Raw genomic sequence first — 21,824 nt, forward strand, 5'->3', positions numbered from 1 at the left:
GTGTGCAAATGTTCACCAGCTATATATATATACATATATTCTTATATATTTTTTGTTTAGCCAAGGGTCTTGTATCTTATCAAAGTAATCGAAACTCGTTGAGTTTGCTGGCAACAGATCTTTGTAAAGCGATTGGCACTTGAGACTTAATTGGGTCAATCAGCGACACTTACTTGTTGTCCTCGCCTGCAAAGGACTCGGGCAGGGATAGTTGCTGACAATAATGCTGACGTCGCAGTTGCAGTTGTTGTTGCTGCTGCTGTAATAATTGTTGCTGTTGTTGTTGTTGTTGTTGCTGGTGTGCATTTAATGCAGCCGCAGTTGTTGTTGCTGTTGCTGTTGCCGCACCGTTAGCTGGCGACTGCAATGGTGCCATGGAATTTGTGGCATCGATGGTGAGCCCAGTGTTGCCATTGGCGAGTGTGCTGGCCGATCTGTAAGTGTAGCAAAGAGTGCAAACAAGTCATGAGTAATGCATGGCCAGCATTGCGTATGTGTAATGTGTAGAAAGTATTGCATAGCTTTAGGCTGGCCAAGCTAACTTTTATGTGGGTCAAATTTAGGGGTTTTTTGTATAGAACTAATATCCCTACATATTTTTTACATAAAATATATTTTATATTATGAATTTCTTTCAAATTTATGTTTAATATAATTTAATTAAATATTTATAAATATATGCAAAAAAAAATTAAATATGTTTGCATATTTTTTATTACAAAATTAAATTATTTTTTACTTTTGTGTAATAAAATATTTAATTTCGCTACAATTGTCAAAGCGACAGATATTTTGAAAAGTAGCGCAATATACCTGCATGACTTGCACTATTTCCCTGCATTAAAATTTCAAACGCCAAGTTGTCGCCCCCAAGTCATCAAACACTTGTAAAATATTCAACGATTGACGAATTGTCGACTGTCTGTTTTGTGGATTCAACCTATTAAATATGAATTAATCGTAGCCGACTTTGTTTAGTTTAGCTTTGGCTACTACCGAACTTGGTAACACGTGCTACTTAATAATTTAGCATTGCTAAATGCAATGTGTGTGTGTGTTGCATGCAACGCGTGGCAAATGCATTGACAGTTGCTCTGTTTTAATAAGCACATGTGCCCATTGTTTTTCATGTTTTAATTGATTGGCGTATTACATACAATATGACAAACTGTAAATAGATGAGTGTACATAGCTCTTGTTTTTTTTTTTTCTGTCGTTATTTGTGCGTTTGTTAAATTTGTCGCAAGGCCTTTTCAATTAAATTCTTTCAGCCCACACATAAATTGAACAATTAATGGCCCAACAACTCTGTAGAGTAATCCGATAAGCTTAGCAGACAGCTCAGCTGGCTACAGTAAAAAATAGTTCAACATATATGTATCTAGATATTTTTAAAAGAGTTTGAAATAAGCGTCGAGCATTCAATTTAAACTTGAGCTATTAGCTAAAAGTTTATGCAATGAAAGATCAGTAAATTTTAAAAAAAACTATATTTAAATATATTAATAATGCTATGGTGTTTTTTACTAAATTTAATATCTGCAGCAACAGCAGCAGCTTAGCAAATTTAATTGTCAATTTAATTTATAATATGAATTAACTTTAATAAATTTCAAATAAATTCTTTAACAGCAATTTTCACTGTACTGCATTTCTGGTAATTTAATCTAGTAATTTAATCTTGTTTTTTTACGACTTGGTTGCAATTATGTTATAAGTGCTTTTAATTAATAACGCAAGCAATTTAAAAAAATTTTAAATTAATGCAGCATAAAAATTTAATAGTAATAGTACAAGTAAAGAATCGCAAGCCGCTGCCTTTAAATGTATTATAAATAAAAATTGCATAAGAGCATAAAAAAAATAATTAAATATAATATATTAATTAAATAGCGAAATTTTAATTAGATGACAATTAATTGTTTGCTGAACTGAATAAATGAATATTATTACTTTCTATTATATAAAAAACTAACTATTTGTTCAATTATTTAATTCATACATTCATTAATTCTATCAGAAGTTTGCACAAGCTCAATTAATGCTTATAGTATAGATTATGTATATTTGAAATTCTGAGCAGATCTAGTTAGCCTTATGTCTGAGCTAATGTCTGAACTATTCACAATATTTTCAGTTGTTTGTCTTATTTGGAGAGCTACACACAAAAAGTGAAAAATCAAATTTTAAACATATTTTCATATTTTAAATTAAAACGTTCCATTTATATATTTAGTGTTTAGTTTCGGTAAAGCGTAAATTGATTTTTGTTTGTAGCGAAAGAGTAGAAAGGGAAGCGAAGCGAAAAGAGAGAAATAATCGAACATGGCCAATACGAGCAGCAGTGTTAACAACAACAACAACAATAATAATATTAATAATAATAAGAGGAAGACGCTGACCAGCGTGGAGCAGTTCGAGTTGACGCAGTGGCTGGAGGATCACCAGGCCAATTCGAGCAATCTGCGACGCAGTTTCACGGACGTGCTGCCACTGGCGCGTCTGCTCTCGCGTTATTACCCGGAGCTAATCGACCTGAACTACTATCCGCCCAGGAATAGTGTGCACAACAAGCTCTGCAACTGGGAGGTCTTCAATCGGCGCGTGCTCAGTCGCCTGGGCGTGCGCCTGTCGCGCGAGCAGATGGTGCGTGTGGCCAGCTGCGTGCCCGGCTCCGTGGACATGCTGCTGTTTACGATAATGCGAGCGCAGCAGGCGGCGGAGCGCAAGGCGCGCGATCTCAAGGACAGCGCAGAGGAGGCGCTCGAGGCAATGGATGAGGAGGCCGATGAGGCTGAGGATGAGCAGGACGAGCAGGTGGGCAAGAGTGAGCCAGAGCTGGTAAAGAGCGATGGACCGGCAGCGCCAGCGACTGCAGACGAGCGGGAGACCAAGCGCGGCCTCTCCTCGCGCAGTCTGGCCAAGCTGGCGGGCAATCTGGGACGCACCGCAATCGGAATGCATGCTCAGCAGCGCGAGGGCAGCGTTGAACCGGCCGCTCTGCGGCGACGTGGCCCAGCGGAGCAGCATCCAACGGGCAATCAAAGAGGTGAACTTTTAAGTGAACTACATGAGCCACGTATGGTACTTTATTCCGTCTATATGCAGGCCGTCAATCAGTTGCAGCAAAAAAACGCCAAGATCGGTAGATTCAACCAATGGTGTGCGCACTTGGAGAACATGTTGCAGCTTAAGTGTGAGACCATTGACGAGTTGCAGCAGCAGGTGACGCGTGCCTCGAAGCGTCTCCGCACCATACGCAATCCACTTCGCCACAATCAGCAGCAGCAGCAGCAGCACCAGCAGCGCAAATCCCAGAGACGTGCCACCAAGTGAGGCGGACCAGCAGCAGCAACTGCAACACACTTAACTTGACTGTACCTTTGACTTTTCTCAACTTGTGACCAATAACAACAACAACAACAACAACACCAATAGCAGCAGCTACTAAATTATTTGCAATCTGCTTCGTTTGTCGATTAAATTGTAAATGCTTCAATGCTAGTCCTTAGTTTTTTAATTTAATAAAATTTCTAAATTTATAACAAATGGCAGTTTAATTGCTCTAAGCAAATCTCAAATAGAATTTGATTTAGAATTACATTAAGATTTGATTGGAATTTATATACAGTCACATAGTTGTCACTATATTTAGTTCGAGCCTACAAATATAAATATTTAAATTTTAAAACTATTATTGTTAAATAGGAATTTCCGCATAAATTATATATTTGCTTTATATAGCTCACAATAATAACAAATATAAAATGACAATAAAACAAGTGCACAAATTAAAGTTGGGCGCTGCCAACATTTACATACACTTTGTAAGTAAATAATTGCTAAGTTACTTGCTCGATCTTTCTGAATTTTTAGAATCGATAAAACAACATAACAAAGCGTATTTGTGATTTATTTCAGATGTTTTTAATATTTAACATTTTTTAATAAATAAAAGCGTTTGGGTATAGGGGAATTAAATAAAGCAAAAATAAAAATAAAATCTATTTCAATAATGGAATTTAAATATCAATAAAGCCTTAAACTAAACCAAAATCTGTTTAGAGCTTCGACTTTCTTCTTCAATTCAAACGATTTTGGCATTCAATATAAAGTTTAAACTAAACTATATTGATATAATGCTTAACATTAAATCGATAGCTCAACATATAAATAAAATGTCGATACTAAACTTCAACAAAAACAACAACAAGCAGGCTCTTTAAACAAAAGCAACACAATAAGAACTTGGCAACTGCCACAACAACAGTGAGACTAACTCACAAACTATTAACTCAAAAATATATTTAATAGCAGTGCCGAGCAAAATATTTAAATATTTCAAACAATTAAAACTCAGGCGCAGGATGATGCTGAGCGGTGGCGGTGGCGGCGGCGGCGGCGGCGGCGGCGACAAGAGCGCGACAAAGTATCAATGCCGCTTTGGCAAGAAGATGCAGATACTGGAGTTCAAGCGTCTGTCCAATGATGAGCGCGCCGAGGTGCACAAGTGGCTGAACAGCTGCAACATCAATCGCGTGCGCCTGCATCGCGAGTTCTCCGACGTGCTGCCCGTGGCGGAGCTGATGAAGCAGGACTATCCACGTCTGATCGACCTGAACAACTTTCCGAAGCGCAACAGTGTGCAGCACAAGTTGACCAACTGGGACACGTTCAACTTTCGCTTTCTGAACAAATTCAATATGGTGCTGCATCAGCATTTCATGTTGCAACTGGCGCGTGGCATGCAGGGCGCGGCCGAGGTGCTGCTGCATGAGCTGATGCGCCTGAAGAAGCGCCAAAAGTCGGAGGCCACACGCAACGCCATTTTGGCGCAGGAACAGGTCTGGGAGGAGAACGACGAGGTCAAGACTGTGGTGGTCAACAAGCAGGTGGGCGACGGCATTGTCCAGGTGCCACAGAAAATGATTCTCTTCTCGCTGTACGAGAAGCTGACGCGCGACATTCAATCGCGAGATCACATCATTGAGGAGCACAACAAGCGCATTGCCCACATGGAGAGCATCATCAAAATCAAAACGGAGCGCATCGATGAGCTGCTCATGCAAACGGGCAAGCTGGCCAACAAGCAATTCATGGGCACCCATCAAGGCAACAACAACAACAACAACAACAACAACAGCTCGGATGCTCCCACTCGCAATCCGTCGCACTCGACGATTAGTTTTCATCTGACTTCGACTCGCAAGCGTCACCCCAATACACCAGCCACATCGGACTAGGCGCACTACTACCAACTCATGCGGGGCGGGCGGAGCAACAAAGGAGCGGAGGCACACCCAACAACACGCACACACGCACACGCACACGCACACGCACAGCTGACTAGACACACCTTTGAATGTTTCTCTCTCTCTCTGATTTTGTTCTTAGATAATTAAAATAATAAAGCTCACACCAACACACACACACACACCAACACACACTTCATGTACTTGGATTTGTTTTTATGCAAATTTGTTGCATGAATTTTATGCTTGCAGCATTTTGTTTATTTTGTAAATTATGCAAAAGGCAAATATTACGCTTTGACTTATGATGTAGCCATTAAAATTGAAATGAAGTTAATCAATTGCTAAAGTAAAAGTTAAAGCTTTTGCAATTTTATATTTGTGCTTCAATACCGAATTAACTATTTATTTTATTGAATTTTAGTCAGTTAGTAACCAAAATGTTTAGCTTTGAGAGTTATTTGGAATCCACTTTTAATATAAATAAATATTAGCAACTCTTAGTCGCAGTAACTAAATATTTCGTTTTGATTTGAGAAATTTCAAATAAATAAAATCAAATCAAAATAAATCAAATTTATTTTCATTTAGAGCAAAGTTTAGAATTTTAATAGTTTTATTTATTTAATTTATAACCTGGCAAATTGTGCATGCCAAATTTTATATTCAAATTTTTCAAACTGTATTTATAACAATTTTAATTTAATTTTTTTCATATTGCGCCATTTTTTTAAATTTATTTTCAGCAGCACAAATATAAAAAATCGGTAAACTACAAATTTTAAGCATTAAAGCTTTAGTTCATTTTAGCAGCTCAAATTTCTTTACATTATATTTTATTTAATGCATCATCATTTGGCAAAATTTCGCGCTCTTTAATTTGCTCACCTCGTTTTGAGCAAGACACGTTGCTTGCCAGTTGCCAAAATGCCAAATTTTTTGCTCATTTGAGCGTAATTATAATTCGCATTAACGTAGCCGTAGCCGCTTCCGTTTCCGTTGCTGGTAGCCGCCGCATTCATTGCAGTTAGATTATGTGAGAAGCAAATTAAATGTTAATCTTCTGCCCACACACTTGAAGATCTTTAAACTCTTAGTTTAGCTATCTCAAAGATAGAGACATTCGCAGCTTGTTAAATCTAATTGAATTAAGCTGCTCACACAAAAAAAAAAACAAGGAAAGAAAATCAGCAGAAAATTGTCTTTAGCTTTGGGCAACTACAGAATGTTAACTGGCAGACCAGAGGCGCCTACACAGCAATTTTATAAGTGAGAAGACGCGACAAATTAAGCCTTACGATACGCCCAGGGCTGCATTAAACAATAACGATCGGCAGCAAATATATTTCATATATATAATATACATATGTTGCTGTCTTTAAATAAAATGTAGATAATTTTTGTTATTAAAACCAATTTTTAAATATTTTTAAAAGATTAAAAAATTAAATTTTTCATTAAAAACAAAATTTAGCGCATCTTATAAAGAAAAGTTTTTAAGCGTTTGCTGTAAATTTAAATTAATAAATTTATTGCTGTATATGTTCAGCTTACTTAAAATATTTAAATATATTTTTTATAAGCTTTAAATTTTACATTTAAAAAAAGTTTTTAAGCGTTTGCTGTAAATTTAAATAAATAAATGTATAGCTTTGTATGTTCAGCTTACTTAAAATATTTAAATATATTTTTTATAGGCTTTAAGTTTTACATTAAAATTATAATTATAATTATAAAGAACAGTTTTTAAGCGCTTGCTGTAAATTTAAATTTATAAATTAAACTCAAAGTATTTAAATATATTTTTTTAAGCTTTACATTTTACTTGAATGCATAATTTTGATTTTAAATTGAAATCCATATATTATTATTTTTAATTTAAGTGTTTCTTTTTTCTAGGCTTAAGAATTTGTTTGTTCTGCAGCCCTGCGCATAATATATGCATGCCCTTTGTTTTTGATTCTGAGTGCTGCCTCCTCAACCAATTGCCAGCTGTGTGAATTCCCAAGACCTTGGCGCCCCTGAAAATTTGCTGCCTTTTTCTTTTTCATTTTCATTTTCATTGCACTTTCGCAAATTCGAATTTACTAAGAATTTGTAATTCTTCGCCTCAATTGTATCGATTACACCTGTGCGGCTCTTATGGTGGCAAGTGCGCAGCTTATGCAACGCAGGCTGCCCCCGCTTGGGGCAATTGCAATTTAGTTATGTAGATAATTAACAGAATGCAGAAACAGCAACAGCAACAGCCGCAGAAACCGAAACAACAACCCTTGGGCTATTTTTAGTTTGAACATTGCATGCAAGGGCAGAGTTTATTAACCCTTGTGTGTGCATGTCCAAGCCTGTGGCATGCACCCTGGGGTCCGTGCCTGTCTGCCCATTTTAATGTGGCAAGCGAGCTTGTGGCATGCATGCATTGCAAATTGCATTAAGACGACGCCTACGCCACTGCCCCCGCCCCGCCCCGCCCCGCCCCGCTACTGCATTAGAGGTCACCTTCAAGTTTTGTGTAGCATCTTAGTCAAATTTTCTGCGCAAGTTTGTTTAGCACAATTTTAAAATAAAATGTAGCTTAAAATAATTTTTAAAAAATTGTTGCTATAATTTTAGAAAATTTTAATTATCAGAGATGTAAGATTCAAATCAGTATTGAATTTAATTCATATTGAACTACAATATTTTTGAATGCATTAATTTTTTCCCAATTTGAATTTTAATAATTTTGAAATTAAATTAATTCTTTTTTTCAAAATTCAATTTGAATAAATTGTTATAATATATAAAAAATATTTGTAAAATGCAAAGTTTTGAATGTCTTTTTGTCAAGTTTAAGTTAAAATACTTAAGTGCCATTAAAAGTTGATAGGCAAGTTATAAGCAAAAATACTTTGAATAAGTAATTAAATTAAATTTGATTTAATATTAATTTATTTCCCTTTTTAATATATATTTTTTGCTATGAACACAACTATGTTGTGCAGTGTACAGCAAGCACAGGTCAGTTGTAAACTGCTTCATGTGCGACAACAATAAAAAACAGAAACCCCCAACATCGGGTGAATTGAACGATGTACATATGTTGGCACTGAATTAGGGGGTTGGGGTGGGGGTAGGGGCGATGGGCAAGATGCTTGTTGGATATGCAACTAATTAAATGGCGACTGCCGTCTGTCTGTCTCGCTCTCTGCTCGTAGTGAGAAAAAAATCACTTGGTTTTCAATGTGACGGCAGCGGAAATGCGACAATGAATTATAGCTTTAATTTCTGTTTGTCATGCGTCCGTTCCACGTTCCACGTCCCACGTTCCACGTCCCACTCTCACTACAAAGAGATTTGAATTTATTAATTATGCAATTCCAACAATGAAATTAACTAATTGATTTGTTGTACAATTTTTCCGCCTATATTTTTCTTTGCTTTGCTTGTGGCTTTTGGCATCACGAGACAAACAGTTTTCTCGGATTGTTGCCAAAAGTTGAAAAACAAATTTAAGGAAGCGGCTGCGCTTCTAAATGTTCGACTAGCAGATACACTTTTTTTTTTGGCTATTTATTTAAGCACTAGTATATCAAAAATGTTTTTTATAATTATTATAGCTTGCAGCCAAACTTGAAAATAAATGTTGCAAATGTATTCGACTAGCCGATACACTTTGCTTGCAGCTTTCTTTGCAATATTTAAGTTTTCTATATATAAATATTTTTTATATTTTATGTAACTTTGCATAGAGTAAAGCAGCGACTAAATAAATATTAAATACAAAATATTCAACTAGCTGATACGCTTTGGGCATTTATTATTAAAAGCAGAGCATTTAAAGTTTTGCTCTATTTTATTTATTTATTATTTTTTACTAGCACTAGAACTATTTTAGTCTCTCTCTCTCTCTAATTACTTGGCAAACAAATAAACAATTTATTTTGACTGCAACGTGAATTGTGTTACAAATATTTTTATCACTTTGGCAGTCATAAATTTTAGGTGAAAATAAAAACTTTTTTTAGCGCACAAAATTTGTAAATAAATCGCAAAAGTTGGCGGCGCCGAAAGCAAATAATTATTATTTGCCTTGTTTTTCCATATTGCTTGCGTCAGCTTGGAAAGTTCATAACTCTGAACCCAAACTATACTATATAGACATGCATATATGTCTATAGGTACTATTTAGATATAGTAGACATGTTTGGCAGTTTGCGTTTGTTTGCCTGAAAGTTTTTATGGCTATTGATCAAGCTACTATATAGGCTTGCTATATATGTGTGTGTGTGTGTGTGTGTATAGAAATTAATCTGTCATAGCATATAATCTGGTATTTATCTTTATAATAGTTTAGCACAAAGTGCAAAATGTTTCATGTCAATATTTGCGCGCTTTATTTATTTATAATTGTGTTGTTGTGACATTATGTTTGTTGAATCTATATAATTACGATAATTTAACTTTTGTCTGACAACTTTGCCGCTTTGGCGTTAATTTTCTTGTTTTTTGACACGTACACGCAAAAATGTTGGCGATTCTTTGTTGTTTTTATAACTTAACCGGTTCGCACGCTTTATTATATAATTGCAGATGATCAATTAGCGTTCTTAACAAAGCATTAGTTAGCACTATTACATGAGCACGCAAGGCTCAGTTTAAATAGAGATAACATATAGAGATATACACACATATGTATGAATTAGTTAAAGCATCCAGAAAAATAGTTTGGGCTGCTTGATATTTAAAAAGATTTTTTACATTTTATAAAAATAATTTGAATGATTTCATTTGTATAATATAGAGTAATTAAATTATAATGCATAGGTAAACGATTATAAGTTTTTTATAAAATTCCAATTTATTCAGTTGTGTACTTGTTGTTCAATTAGTTTGCTTAATTCATACTTAGGCTTGATGACTGACAATAATTAATTAAATTATAATATATATCTGAGTTATTATTGCATGTATTTTTTATTTGACAATTAGTCTGTGCTCTCTGGATATTAAAAAAGTAATTACAACGTTTTGTGCGCAATTTAAAAACTGAATGTTTAAATATGAAAAGTACTTTGATATTATATTCGAACTATATGAACTTAAAATATATGCTTACTTTAATTGAAGGCTCGGAAATGATCGCTGCACTTGGTGGACTTTAAATTTGCGTTTTAATTGCTTTCTTTATTAAATAAAATATTTGCCAACATTTTGCAATTCATTTCATAAAACACATGCAATAAATTGCTTTGCATTTAACACTTTCACTGGCCGCCCAAAATTGAAAATGTTGGCCAAAAGTACATTAAAAAAAAAGAAAACAAATTGTGACGCGCAACAAAAATTTCAATTTCAGTATATATGATGAATGTTTTCAATTTACTGTATAATATATTTAACGGCAAGATTTAGCCGGCTGTGTAGCGGCTGACTGAAACTGAAGCGGACTGACTGACAAAGCGGCAAATATGTGGAAGTTATTAAAATTCATTGAATTGCTAAATCGTCGCTAGAGCAAACTAAAGAGAAGAGAGCTGTGTGTGTGTGTGTGTGTGTGTGCATTTGAGTGTGCGAGAGTCTAGGAGAGACATTCTGTCTGTCTATCTGTCTGTGTCAATTGAATGAAGAAAAATAAAATCTCATAGCAAGTTGGCATGGGCGGGTTGGTGGGTGGGCAACGTGTTGAGCGCAAATTGTGGCATTAAGTGAAATACAAAATACAAAAAAAAATGCTTTCGATGCAAGTGATTAGCCTTAAACGCTGCGCTTAGCATTTAAGCAATAGATGCTCATTGCTCATTGCTCATTGCCTTGTGTCCAACATTTATTTATTAACAACAACAGCAGCTGATTAGCAGCTTATCGCTGCGAATTGTATTTATGATCATGACTGGACACAATTTTTGCCTTCACTTTGCTTTACTTTACTTTATGCTTTTGAATTTACTTTGCATAATGAGCTTGCAAAGCTTTTAGTTTGTTTTTTTTTATTAAGGATTTGAATTATTCCATTGAATTTTTACATTGCACAAACTTTTGGAATACAAATTGTAAGCAAAATAATTTTTTTTTTATTTTTAAAACACGGTTTTTGAAATTTATAATTTTTGTATACTGTAAATAAAATTATTTTTGCATTTTATTTTCAAAGAATATCAACTTTAACTTGAATATTTTTATTTAAATAATAAATAATTTTTGATTTATATAAAAATGCGGTGTAAAAAAATTATTATGCAATTTTTTTTAATAAATCAGCTATAGCTAGCATATTTTTATTTAAGAAAAATGTATGAAAATGTAATTAAAATAAGTATTATTTTAAATTTGTATATAAAAGTTGAATTTCTTTTAGTAAAACTATTATAAAAATTATTGTTATATTTAATTAAGTGCCCATTGAGCGTGATATGCATTTAGGCATATAACAACTTATTTGTTTATTGCTTATTGTCGGTTCAATTTGCATACAAGTTGCCTCTGCTGACATTTGTCAACAAATTGCAATCAAATTTAAAACCTATAACGAACAATTGACCCATTTGCGTTAATGTTATCGCCCGACGTCGTTGCAACTGCAACGCGAGAAAGAGACAGACTCTGAGCGGCGATAAGTGCAATGAGGTTGAAGCAAACTACTTGCTACTGATTTAAGCTTGTTATAATCAGTTTATAAAATTTCATAAATCACATGAGTCTGAGTGCTTAATTTAGTTCTTAATAATTATTATGCAAGTTAAGCATTAAATTTGATTACTCAAACGACAGCTCAATTGATTTTAAGCACATTCTTATGTATTTTACATATTTTTGCCTTTAAGCATTTATTATGCGACACTTAAGTTAAGAAACTGGAACTGCAAATGCAATCAACGCAAAATGCACTCGAAATATATTTCTTTTTTTTTTTTCTTTCTCTGCTTTCTTGCTTGTTTTTTTTTTTTTATAGCAAAGTGACACTTAAGCATGCATACTTATGTCGCCTGATGTCTGGGCTATGCTTAGTCTGTATAATATATACAAATCGCACTTAGGTCGTGCTAAATAACTATGCTGAATTATATAAATTGAATAGATTGTGCATTTGCTGGCTGCGTGAAAGTCAAATAAAACTTAAAAAATCATTTAAAATATAAATTAAAGGTTGCAACACTTTTAATTTTTATAATTTAAGGTTTAAATAAAATTCAAAAAAATATATGCACAAGAAAAAGATTGAAAAACTTTTAATAAAAATAAATTGTTTTAAACTTCAAGCGATTTTTATAATTTTAGTTTTATGGCAAACAAACATTAAAGCGCATTGAATTATAATTTAGTATTTTTTATTTATAAATAATGCAAATGCATCTAATTTATTTTTTCAAGTGCATTTCCAATTTGTTATGCAATTTCAATTTTAAAGAAAAATTCCTGCCACACTATTATTGTCTAGTAAAAACTTTGCTTCCGCAATTATTGAACTTGAAATTACGTATACGCCATGCATAGCAAGCATGCAACATTGATTTTTGTTGCATGTGGCAGGCAAACGACGTTGCTTTCTTCTTCAAGCTGAAATGGCTGCTTTCAAATTCAATATTCAAAGTGACATGACTCAGCCACGCCCCCCCGCCTACGCAAAGGCAATTGATAAATTTGCATGCAGTGCATGCATTGCATAAATTGTTATTTAGATATATATACATAAACAATTACGCAAATGTCGGCATCATGTCCATTGCATAGCCACAAATGGATGGGCCCAACTATAAGACATACTTATTTGGCTGTCCCGCTTGCCATTTGAGCGTGGCCCAGCTTTTGGGCATGTGTTACGCGCTGTTACGTGTCTATAGATTTATATAGTTATTTGGAGGAGCGCATTGTAATCTAACTGCACAACAGATGAAATCCATTTAGATAAGCGCCCAATCAATTGCTGACTGGGGGGACTGACGTTGGTTGTATTTTGTGGCTTTCTAGATTAGCTGATATGACGTACTTTGGCTTTGCCTACATATTTAATTTTATTAATTGCATTTTTATTATTAGTAAGCAAACGCATTTGCGATTTTTGACTCAAACTATTTGAAGAGGCAAATTTGAAAATTTCGTACATAAAACTTTACTGATTGCCAAATTTTATAACTTGATTCATATACAAAACGTATTTCCATAGTTCTAAGCTTTAAGTTTATTAAATAACTTTTATTTTTTAAGCATAAACATGGCTTAGAATTATTTTTGTTTGCAAGTTCTAATATTCAAAAAGCAGTAACATTTCAAAATTTATATACAACCCTATTATTTTAAATCTAGTATTCATTGATTCGTGTAGCAAATTGTTATAAAAAGCAATAGAATCTTAAATCTGCAATCAATAAAGTAAAAATTATTGCTGAAACGATTTTATTAGTTGCTAATTCATATTTAAATTTAGTTTTTCTAAAAAATTGTTTCAGCTTAGTTTTGGCCATTGTACATATTCTGGCCAAGCAAGTTGACATACCTTTGATACGCATCCACAGTATCCGCATCCGCATCCGCATCCGCATCCAGTTGATTGTTTAGCAGCAGCAGCACCGGCGTGGGTAGGAACTGATCCAATTGATGATTGTGCGCCTGAGCTTTGCTCAGCAGCGTCAGAGCCGTCGAGGAGCAGCAGGAGGATGTGGTGGACGAGCTGGATGCACTGGAGGAAGCGTTGGAGGATGCCGTGGGCGAAGGCAATGCCAGCTTGCCGGCCTGTTTGTTTGAGCTGAAGCTACGGCGTATGGACTGCAAGCTTTGGCGTAGAAACGATTCGCGTTTGATGTGCGTGGATGAGGAGCGCTTGGAGTTTGGCGGACCAGCAGCCACCACTTGAGCTTGGCACTGCTGCGCCGCCGGCTCGGGCAGCAGATCGAAATGCACTTTGGCAGGCAATGATTGTGGGCGTGGCAGCGTTGCCAACTGCTGCAACAGTTGCTCATATTCCTGCACATTGTGGCGACGCAGCAGCTGCTGTTCCGACTCCGCCTCCGGCTCCTCCAGCTGCTGTTCAGTCTTTGCCTTGCTTTTAGTTTTAACCTTGGCTTGTTTGCTCTTCTTTAGACGCGTCTGCTTCTTTGGCTTATCGGCGAGCATAAGCGAGGCAATATCCGGAAATGCTTCCATATCGGGTGATTTCAAAAGTTCCGACGCTGGCGCGCTTACCGTTGATATTTTAGCATTTTTATTGTTCTTATTTGTATGCAAATTATTATTGTTATTGTTGTTATTGTTATTACGTTCGATAAAGCTGTACGATTTGATGAGGAACAAATTGGATTTGTTCTTTTTGGCCTTAAGCTGTTGCAACGAGGCCTCCGTCGTCTCCGCCTCCTGCTCTTGCTCTTGCTCTTGCTCCGTTTCCTGCGCCTTCGCTTGCTCCATATTTAGCTCACTCAGTGTGTTGGACATTTAGAGTCACTCTCACTTTATACAAATAACTTTGCTTTGTTTGTTTAATGCAGTTTATTGTTCTAATTGCAACTTGGTTTACTTATTTTTTCTTTTCACTGTCAACAACTTCATTAGCTGCCCCTTAACCCCATTAGCAGCATCATCACCATCATGAACTCTCTCTCTCTCTGTCTCTTTTTCAGAAAAACACAGCAAGGGGGCGTCGCGCTATAGCAAATCTGTATCTATTTTTAAACACAATTACAGGCATATAGTAGACTTTAGCAATACATAAATACATACATACATATATCTAGTATATATACTTATCTGCCGACTAACGGAGTGAGCGTGCAAATTTTTTTTAGTGCTCTTAACTACAATTAGTTAAGCAAAGTCATTGCTGCTGCTTCTTTATTTTTTGTAGCTTTTGTAGCAACTTTAATAATGAAGTTGTAAATATTATTTACATTAATCATTACCTCAGCTAATGGAAACACTTTTAATTAGTTCTTGTGCTAGCAAATTCAAATTTTATAAATTTCTTTAGTGCATTTATTTATCATTGCGATCTAATTTCTTAAAACATATGAGCAAACAAAGCTTACCAAGAATATTACTTCTAGAAATTGTGATTCGAGCTAAACTGTTAAAATGAAATTGCCGCTAAGGGAATTTATTGTTAATTGTAAAAATGATTCAATGACGTCTATTTCATATTTTCTCAATAAAGTGCGTATTAACAAATTATTTAAAGCTATAACTCCTTTATACTGTTATTAACTAAGCGTAGAAGTTTTAGCAATTAAATAGTTAAAGCCTTAAGCTATGCATAGCAATTATTTAAAAACTTTTATTAAAAACAAATCGTAAATTGTTTTGCTACCAATTGTTGTGCTCTGCTAAATTTGCTAAAGCCTATTTAAGCTAGATTTCCCCTCTTTTTCTCTTTTGTGTGTTGTCTGTAAATCGATTAAAGTAGCATCAGCTGTTCTCTTCTATTCGAATTTGGCTGCCACTATAGAGGGCGCCACTCACACAGCAGCCGCCCGGCATTTAATAAAATTTCTCTCATGCTCACGCACTCTCTTTTCTATGCGTGCGTGCTCGCTCGCTCTCTTTCTCTATCTCGCTGTCTACTTTGGCTCACTCCGCTAGTCCGCATTGTCATGTGTTGTTAGCTTATTTGCTTTTACCGCATATTGTTGTTGCTATATTAGTTATGTTTGTTGTTGGTTTTTAGCTGTTGACCGTTCGGCTCTTGTTCAATTCAAATTCTGTGCCGTTTGCCGTTTGCTTTGTGTTTCTTTTTTGCACTTTTTATTTGATGTATTTTATTTATTTGTTGCTGTTTGTTTTAGCTGTATTTTTTTTTTTTATTTTTTTTTGCATTTATTTTTGGCCACGACACAGAGCCAACAGTTTCCGTCACTTTTGCTTTATGATGTCACGAGCACTTCTCTCTTCTTAACATTGCTGCTGCTTTGTCTTATACTACTTGTTCTGCTTCTTCTTCTTCTGCTACTCCCCCTGGGTAGCGATCAGTTGTTGTTGTTGCTTTACACGCTTAACTTAACTTAATTCATTGCAATTTATTTTTTTGTTAATACATAACATTAGCACACACTTAAGTTTGTGTCTGTGTTAATATTTTTGTTGATAATTTTATTTATTTGTATTCTGCCTTTAAGTTGTGCGCTTGCTTGTGTGTGTGTGTGTGTGTAAGATAACAGCAGCAACAATAACACAAACAAAATTAAAAACACGCAAGAGTTTCAAAAAAAAATTAGTTTACAATTTACAAAAATTCAAACTCACAGCACCAAAAAAAAAAAATTAAAATACAAAATAAATGTGGGAAAAGCAACCGACTCTCTTGTTAGCCGCGTGGTGCTCTCGCTCTCTCTTTCTCTCTCATGTGCACTCTCTCGCCCGCTGTCCGTTAGCGTTGTCGTTCGCTTTCGCACTGAATTTGAAATTAAAGCGCCGCTGCGGCCAAACCAAACCAAAGCGTCCGCGCAGCCAGCGCGCACACAAATACAAACACACACACGCACACAGACGTCCGTCCAGCAGCAGCAGCGACAGCAACAGCGGGCCCTACATCAACAACAACATCTGAGACGACGTCAACGACGACGACGACGCTCACAGCAAAGCACTAAGCAAAAGAGCGATCCCTATAGTTCTTTCTTTAAATACATATGACCATTTTGAATTGTTAATAACAATTATGATCAATTGTTAATGCTAGTTTTGTATGAATTTTTAAAAAACAAGTCACTCAATCAATAAAACATATAATATAATAAAATTAAATCTGCATTTGATTTTGAAGTCTTTCTCTAAGACTATTTAGCTAATCTAACTAAGTACTCAACCTTTTCAAATTATCTGTTTATTACGCTTCGCTCTAGTAATTGCCACAGGCAGCGCAGGAACTGCAGGGTCTGCAGTCATTGCATGTGTGTATTTCAACTTCTTCGGCACGCTTATCATGCGACTCTGTGCGTTGGCGTCAGCGTCAGCGCTAGGCGTCGCAGCTGCTATCACTAAAGAAATTTAACAATGAAAAGCTAGATAAATGTACATACAATCTATATAACTACAATACATACATATACTTTGTGTATATGTGTGAGTGTAAGCAGTTTGGCTAAGGCAGTTAACTAAGGAGCAACAGCATCAGCTGCGCTGTTTACCGTTAATGATGTGCTCACACAGCTGTCTTAAGTGTCTCTTTCTCTTTTTATTTTTATTTTTTTTTGCTGTTGACTGACCCCAAAAAGCAAAAACCTCTATTGGCCAATTTTTAATTTTATTTATTTTGCCTTTACCACGAAATAATGATGATTTGTCTGGTTTTGTGGTTCTGTTTTCATTTCTTTTGCCAAAATAATAATAATAAAACTATGAACAAATAGCATACATACGTATATACACTTAACAAAATTATAAAAAAAAAATACACATATATATATATATATGTATATGCATATTAATGGCACTTAAATTTAATAACAACTTTGCAAATTGTTTTCATACAACAAATTCCCCGTTGGGTATTCGATATAAACGCACATAAAAGAAAATAATGGCTGAGAGCTCTCGCCCTCTGCTCCTAGCCCCCAATTATTTAGTATATACTATGTACATAGCTCTCTCCATGCCTAATTGAACTTTTACCCACAATTGTTAAAGCTTTATGTATTTTTTGTTGATAAAAATCTAAAGATAAGCATTGGTGCAGCGATAAATTGATCGATATGGCAACACTGCTGCCTTCAGCATTTGCTTACAGTGGGAGAGGAAGCAGCTTAAGCCTGACAATGTCGATATGTCAATATGTAAATCTGTCCCTCAACTTGCACACCCCTCAATAAAATGGATATACACACAGACAAACATCTAGATAAAAGAGTCAAGCCTAGAACGAGCATACACTGCAAAAAATTATACCATTGAAATTTTCTAAATATGCAATAATAAAATAAGTAGATTTTTATAGCAAACAAAAATGAAAATCATATATAATATATATTTTTATTATAAAAATAATATATTTCCTGAATTTAAAGACAGAAAAATATAAAAAATATTCAATTGCAAAAATGTTATATCAATAAAATAATATTAATTAAGGAAAATGTTTTAGAATGTTCAATTAATTTAATGTAGAAAATTGTAATTTGTAATTTTTTTTAGCTTTAAATCGAAGCATTCATGTTTTAAATTATGTTGCTCTAAATGAAATTCTAGAACCGTTACACAGATGTAACTTTCGAATTCTCAATGTGTAGGGTGCTTGTAAATAACAAAAACCTAAGCCTTGCGACTTAGCGCAATGGGCGCCTCTCCCCTCCTCTAACGGCTTATAGCAGCATTGGGGCGTAAGAGGGGGTGGAGAGCACTTTAGCTACTGTGCAATGGCAAAAGCCGCAACATCACAAACGATTGTCGCAACCTTCACATTGTGTCTAACATTTTGTCGCTTTTATTATTGTTTTTTTGTTTTGTGGGGCGTTTTTTGTTTTTCTGCTCTCATTGAAAAATATGATATTTTCAACTATAGATGCGCTTAAAATAGCAAACAGCAATAACATTGACACAATTTGTGGTTTTTGCGAAAAAAAAAGTTGCAAATATGACGAAACTTGTATTTTATCTTGCATTGAATTTTAGTTAGTTGAGTAACATTTCAGCTGTGGACACCTTTGTACCGTTAGAGATGACTAATCCCGAACAGGTGTGCTATTATTAAGGCCCACTATATAATATATACACCTGACTGCAAACGAAATCAAGTTAATTATGATATGGTGCTAATGTTTGTTTGAACTGCAGGTGGCATGATAGCCCCCAAAATAAAAAAAACGAGCCACCTGTTAACATTATTCATAATCATGTAGTATTTTAGGTATTTTGAGACCACGTTGAAATAACAACAAATGCTTATGACGAATGCGTGTGTGTGTGTGTGGTTTATTTGGAAGACCCGACCGTATAGATAGGCCTTTGCCTATCGATGTTTGAGATAGCAACAAGTGAAATGTAGATTATAATTATTTTTTTTTTTTTTGCTTAAATTTGTTTTTGTAATAGCTCTATCAAGCCTATTATTTAACTTTATTAATTAATGCTGTCACTAGTTGAGACACTTAATGCATATCATGAGTGTGGGAAGTACAACAATTTAATATGCATACCATTATTATTTCATATAATATAGTTTATTGCATAAACTATAGTGGTAGCAAAATGTAAAATTTCATGCATATGCGGGTTCTTTAATAAAAATAACTTTTATATTTTATCGCTGCTATTCAAGAATTGTTTATTCAAAAAGTGAGTATTCAATGTATCAACTCAAACAAAAGCTATTAAACAAAACAAAGGGCAACAATGAAAAGAATCATAAAAAATGACTACTTTCGCTTCAAATAATTACTGTAAGCTTAAAGATAATAATAATTGAAATGTTTAGTCCAAAGCTCAAACAAAAACAATTTGATTTTGTGTATAGTATATTTAATAATAAGCAAACTTAAAATTGTTGCGATTAACAAACGCATACCGCTGCTATATTTATACACATGTCAATTTATATTATTATGACAATGCGCACTCAATTTGTTTTATTAATAATTTCTATACTATAGCAGAGCCTAGATTTATAAGAAACGCAAGCAGCGCTGTTAATCGTGTATAGAATTTTTTTTTATTTTGCAGCTTCCCTGTGTCTGTGCTATCAGTCACGAGTGCTGACAATAACAGCCAATGGTATTAATAATATTAATAATAACAATAATTGTTGACGATGATCGACGCTCGGCAAAAGATGACAAAAGAGTTTTTATTCTTAATCAAGAGTTCTCGGCTCTGAGCAAAATTGACGCAAGCAAATCGACTAACGACCTAATATATATAGTATGTATGTATATATGTACATTATAGCAAAGATAATGCTGGGCTCTTGCTTCTAATAAATCACAGCACGACATTTATTTAAACAATACCGATTCGGTATCAGCTACAACAGATTTCTTTACGCACTGCGCTCCATGGGGCGAGCGATAATTCCAGTAAATATATGTATGTACATAGATATAGTATTATATATAGCGCAAATACGCTGATCATGTGCGATGATGAGCTGACTGATTTGACTCAATATAGAGTCATTCAACTCCCACGCACTGAAGGGCTAGTTAGCCAAATATTAGATTTACCCAATGCTTTCTATTTTGACAGTCAAAAGCCTTGTCGCAAACTAAAAGATTAAATTTTCTAATAGTATAAAAAATTCCATTAAGGCTATAATTAATCTACTGCAGTGAGATTTGTTTATGTTTTTTTTTTCTTTTCTATAAACAAAACGTAAACATTTTAATCTGTCTTGTGCTATTAAAGCAACACTATAGTATAGATAAACTTGCTGCCAAATCCATCAATTAAGAAATTTGTTGTTGAAAATAGTTCTCACTACTCACCTGGAATGCCGACGTTTAGCATTGTCGCTCAGCGAACCAGTTGTGGCAAGCTGAGTTAATCTGCAAATAGGGAAAAGTCAAAATTAGTTAACTACTTTGTACTTTAAACTAAAGCTCTATATAAGACATGCTGTCAATAATCTTACTAGTTCACAGCCCATTCATCAATTTATACAGACACGTAATAATCTACATTTATTTATACACATGTCAATATGTACATTTGCCTGCTTACTCTTTGCTTTACTTGCAATTTACAATTACACAATCAGAAAAAAAAAAAAAAACAAGCCGCTATGTTTTGCATGCGCCGCGGCATAAAACAAACAAGCAGAGCGCAAAAATCAGCTCACACACACACACACACACACACATTTGTACATACACACACGTACACGCATTTGTAGCAGCGCTAGCGCTCCTTATCCCAATTTACACTCTCGCTCTTGCTCTCATTGCTCTCACCTGTGTTTGGTTTTCGCACAAAGATTTTTGCCAAATTTTCGCAATAGTTTTACATGCTGTTGCGTTTGATACAAGTTCTCCAAACACTTTTTACACTTTTTGTGAATTGTTGTTGTTTACGCTAATGCCAATTGCGCGCTAAACTCTTGCACTTGGCGTGCTTTTCCTTCTCTCGCTTTTCTTCCTCTTCTTAAATTACGCTGCCAGGGCACCAAATGCAAGATGAGCGCTGCTATTTATTTTGCCAACATGTAAAATCACTTGCTATTTACATAAGCTTCTTTTTTAATTTGATTTAATTCTTTGGCTAGCTTAGCAAATTACTTTTTGCACACACACTAAACAAAAAGGGGCTTGCGATTTACAGACAACGCATCGCGTTTTGCCTTATTATGACATTTACAGCAGCAGTTAAGGCGCTGCGGTCGACGTCGATGTTGCGCTCGTGCTCACGCTCGCAGCTGTTGTCTCGTTTTGGGTGGTTTCCAACTGTACATGCATGCATCTGTATGTGTGTGTGTGTGTGCGTTGAGTATGAGCTTAAAAGCAACCCTCAAAATACACACTGCGCGTCATTTGATTAGAGCTTGCCTTGCGTATTATAACACTTGCGCTGATGACAGCGCCTGTTAGCAATTACAGCTGTGCTATGTAAATGGCGCGTGCTGTATTTATGTCTGTTGTACAGAAGGTTTAGGCAAAGCCCTGCTTAACATATGACTACTGTAAG

At 35.0% G+C, this 21,824-nt stretch overlaps 2 protein-coding genes across 5 annotated transcripts in view; one reads left to right on the plus strand and one right to left on the minus strand.

Moving 5' to 3' along the window:
• LOC108605298 (GRAM domain-containing protein 2B) overlaps nucleotides 1-21,824 on the minus strand; it is a 29,909-nt gene that overhangs the window by 7,417 nt on the left and 668 nt on the right. Inside the window, exons 1-3 of one of the 4 annotated variants that reach the window (XM_017994962.1) lie at nucleotides 21,095-21,445; nucleotides 20,630-20,689; nucleotides 174-434 (exon numbers count right to left, since the gene is read on the minus strand). In XM_017994962.1, the coding sequence (XP_017850451.1) occupies nucleotides 174-376 (203 nt within the window). In that variant the 5' untranslated portion in view covers nucleotides 377-434; nucleotides 20,630-20,689; nucleotides 21,095-21,445. Of the gene's footprint in view, nucleotides 1-173; nucleotides 435-13,725; nucleotides 14,885-15,835; nucleotides 16,306-16,511; nucleotides 16,900-20,629; nucleotides 20,690-21,094; nucleotides 21,446-21,824 lie in introns of those variants that run through there. The other 3 variants (XM_017994958.2, XM_017994957.1, XM_017994959.1) reach the window with 3 other exon arrangements.
• On the plus strand, nucleotides 2,184-5,435 carry LOC108604923 (CG12395). The gene is made up of 2 exons (XM_017994492.1): nucleotides 2,184-3,335; nucleotides 4,271-5,435. The coding sequence occupies exons 1-2, from the start codon at nucleotides 2,326-2,328 to the stop codon at nucleotides 5,241-5,243; spliced, it is 1,983 nt and encodes a 660-aa protein (XP_017849981.1). The 5' UTR covers nucleotides 2,184-2,325; the 3' UTR covers nucleotides 5,244-5,435.

This window comes from Drosophila busckii, chromosome X (genome assembly GCF_011750605.1).
Source record: "Drosophila busckii strain San Diego stock center, stock number 13000-0081.31 chromosome X, ASM1175060v1, whole genome shotgun sequence".
NCBI classification, from domain to species: Eukaryota; Metazoa; Arthropoda; class Insecta; order Diptera; family Drosophilidae; genus Drosophila; species Drosophila busckii.

What these genes read in the sequence shown, in the direction of transcription:
- LOC108604923 (XM_017994492.1), top strand. Translation starts at nt 2,326, where the DNA reads ATGGCCAATACGAGCAGCAGTGTTAACAACAACAACAACAATAATAAT. An exon ending in CAGAGACGTGCCACCAAGTG is followed by an intron (nt 3,336 to 4,270) that starts AGGCGGACCAGC and finishes CCACAACAACAG; the next exon opens with TGAGACTAACTCACAAACTA.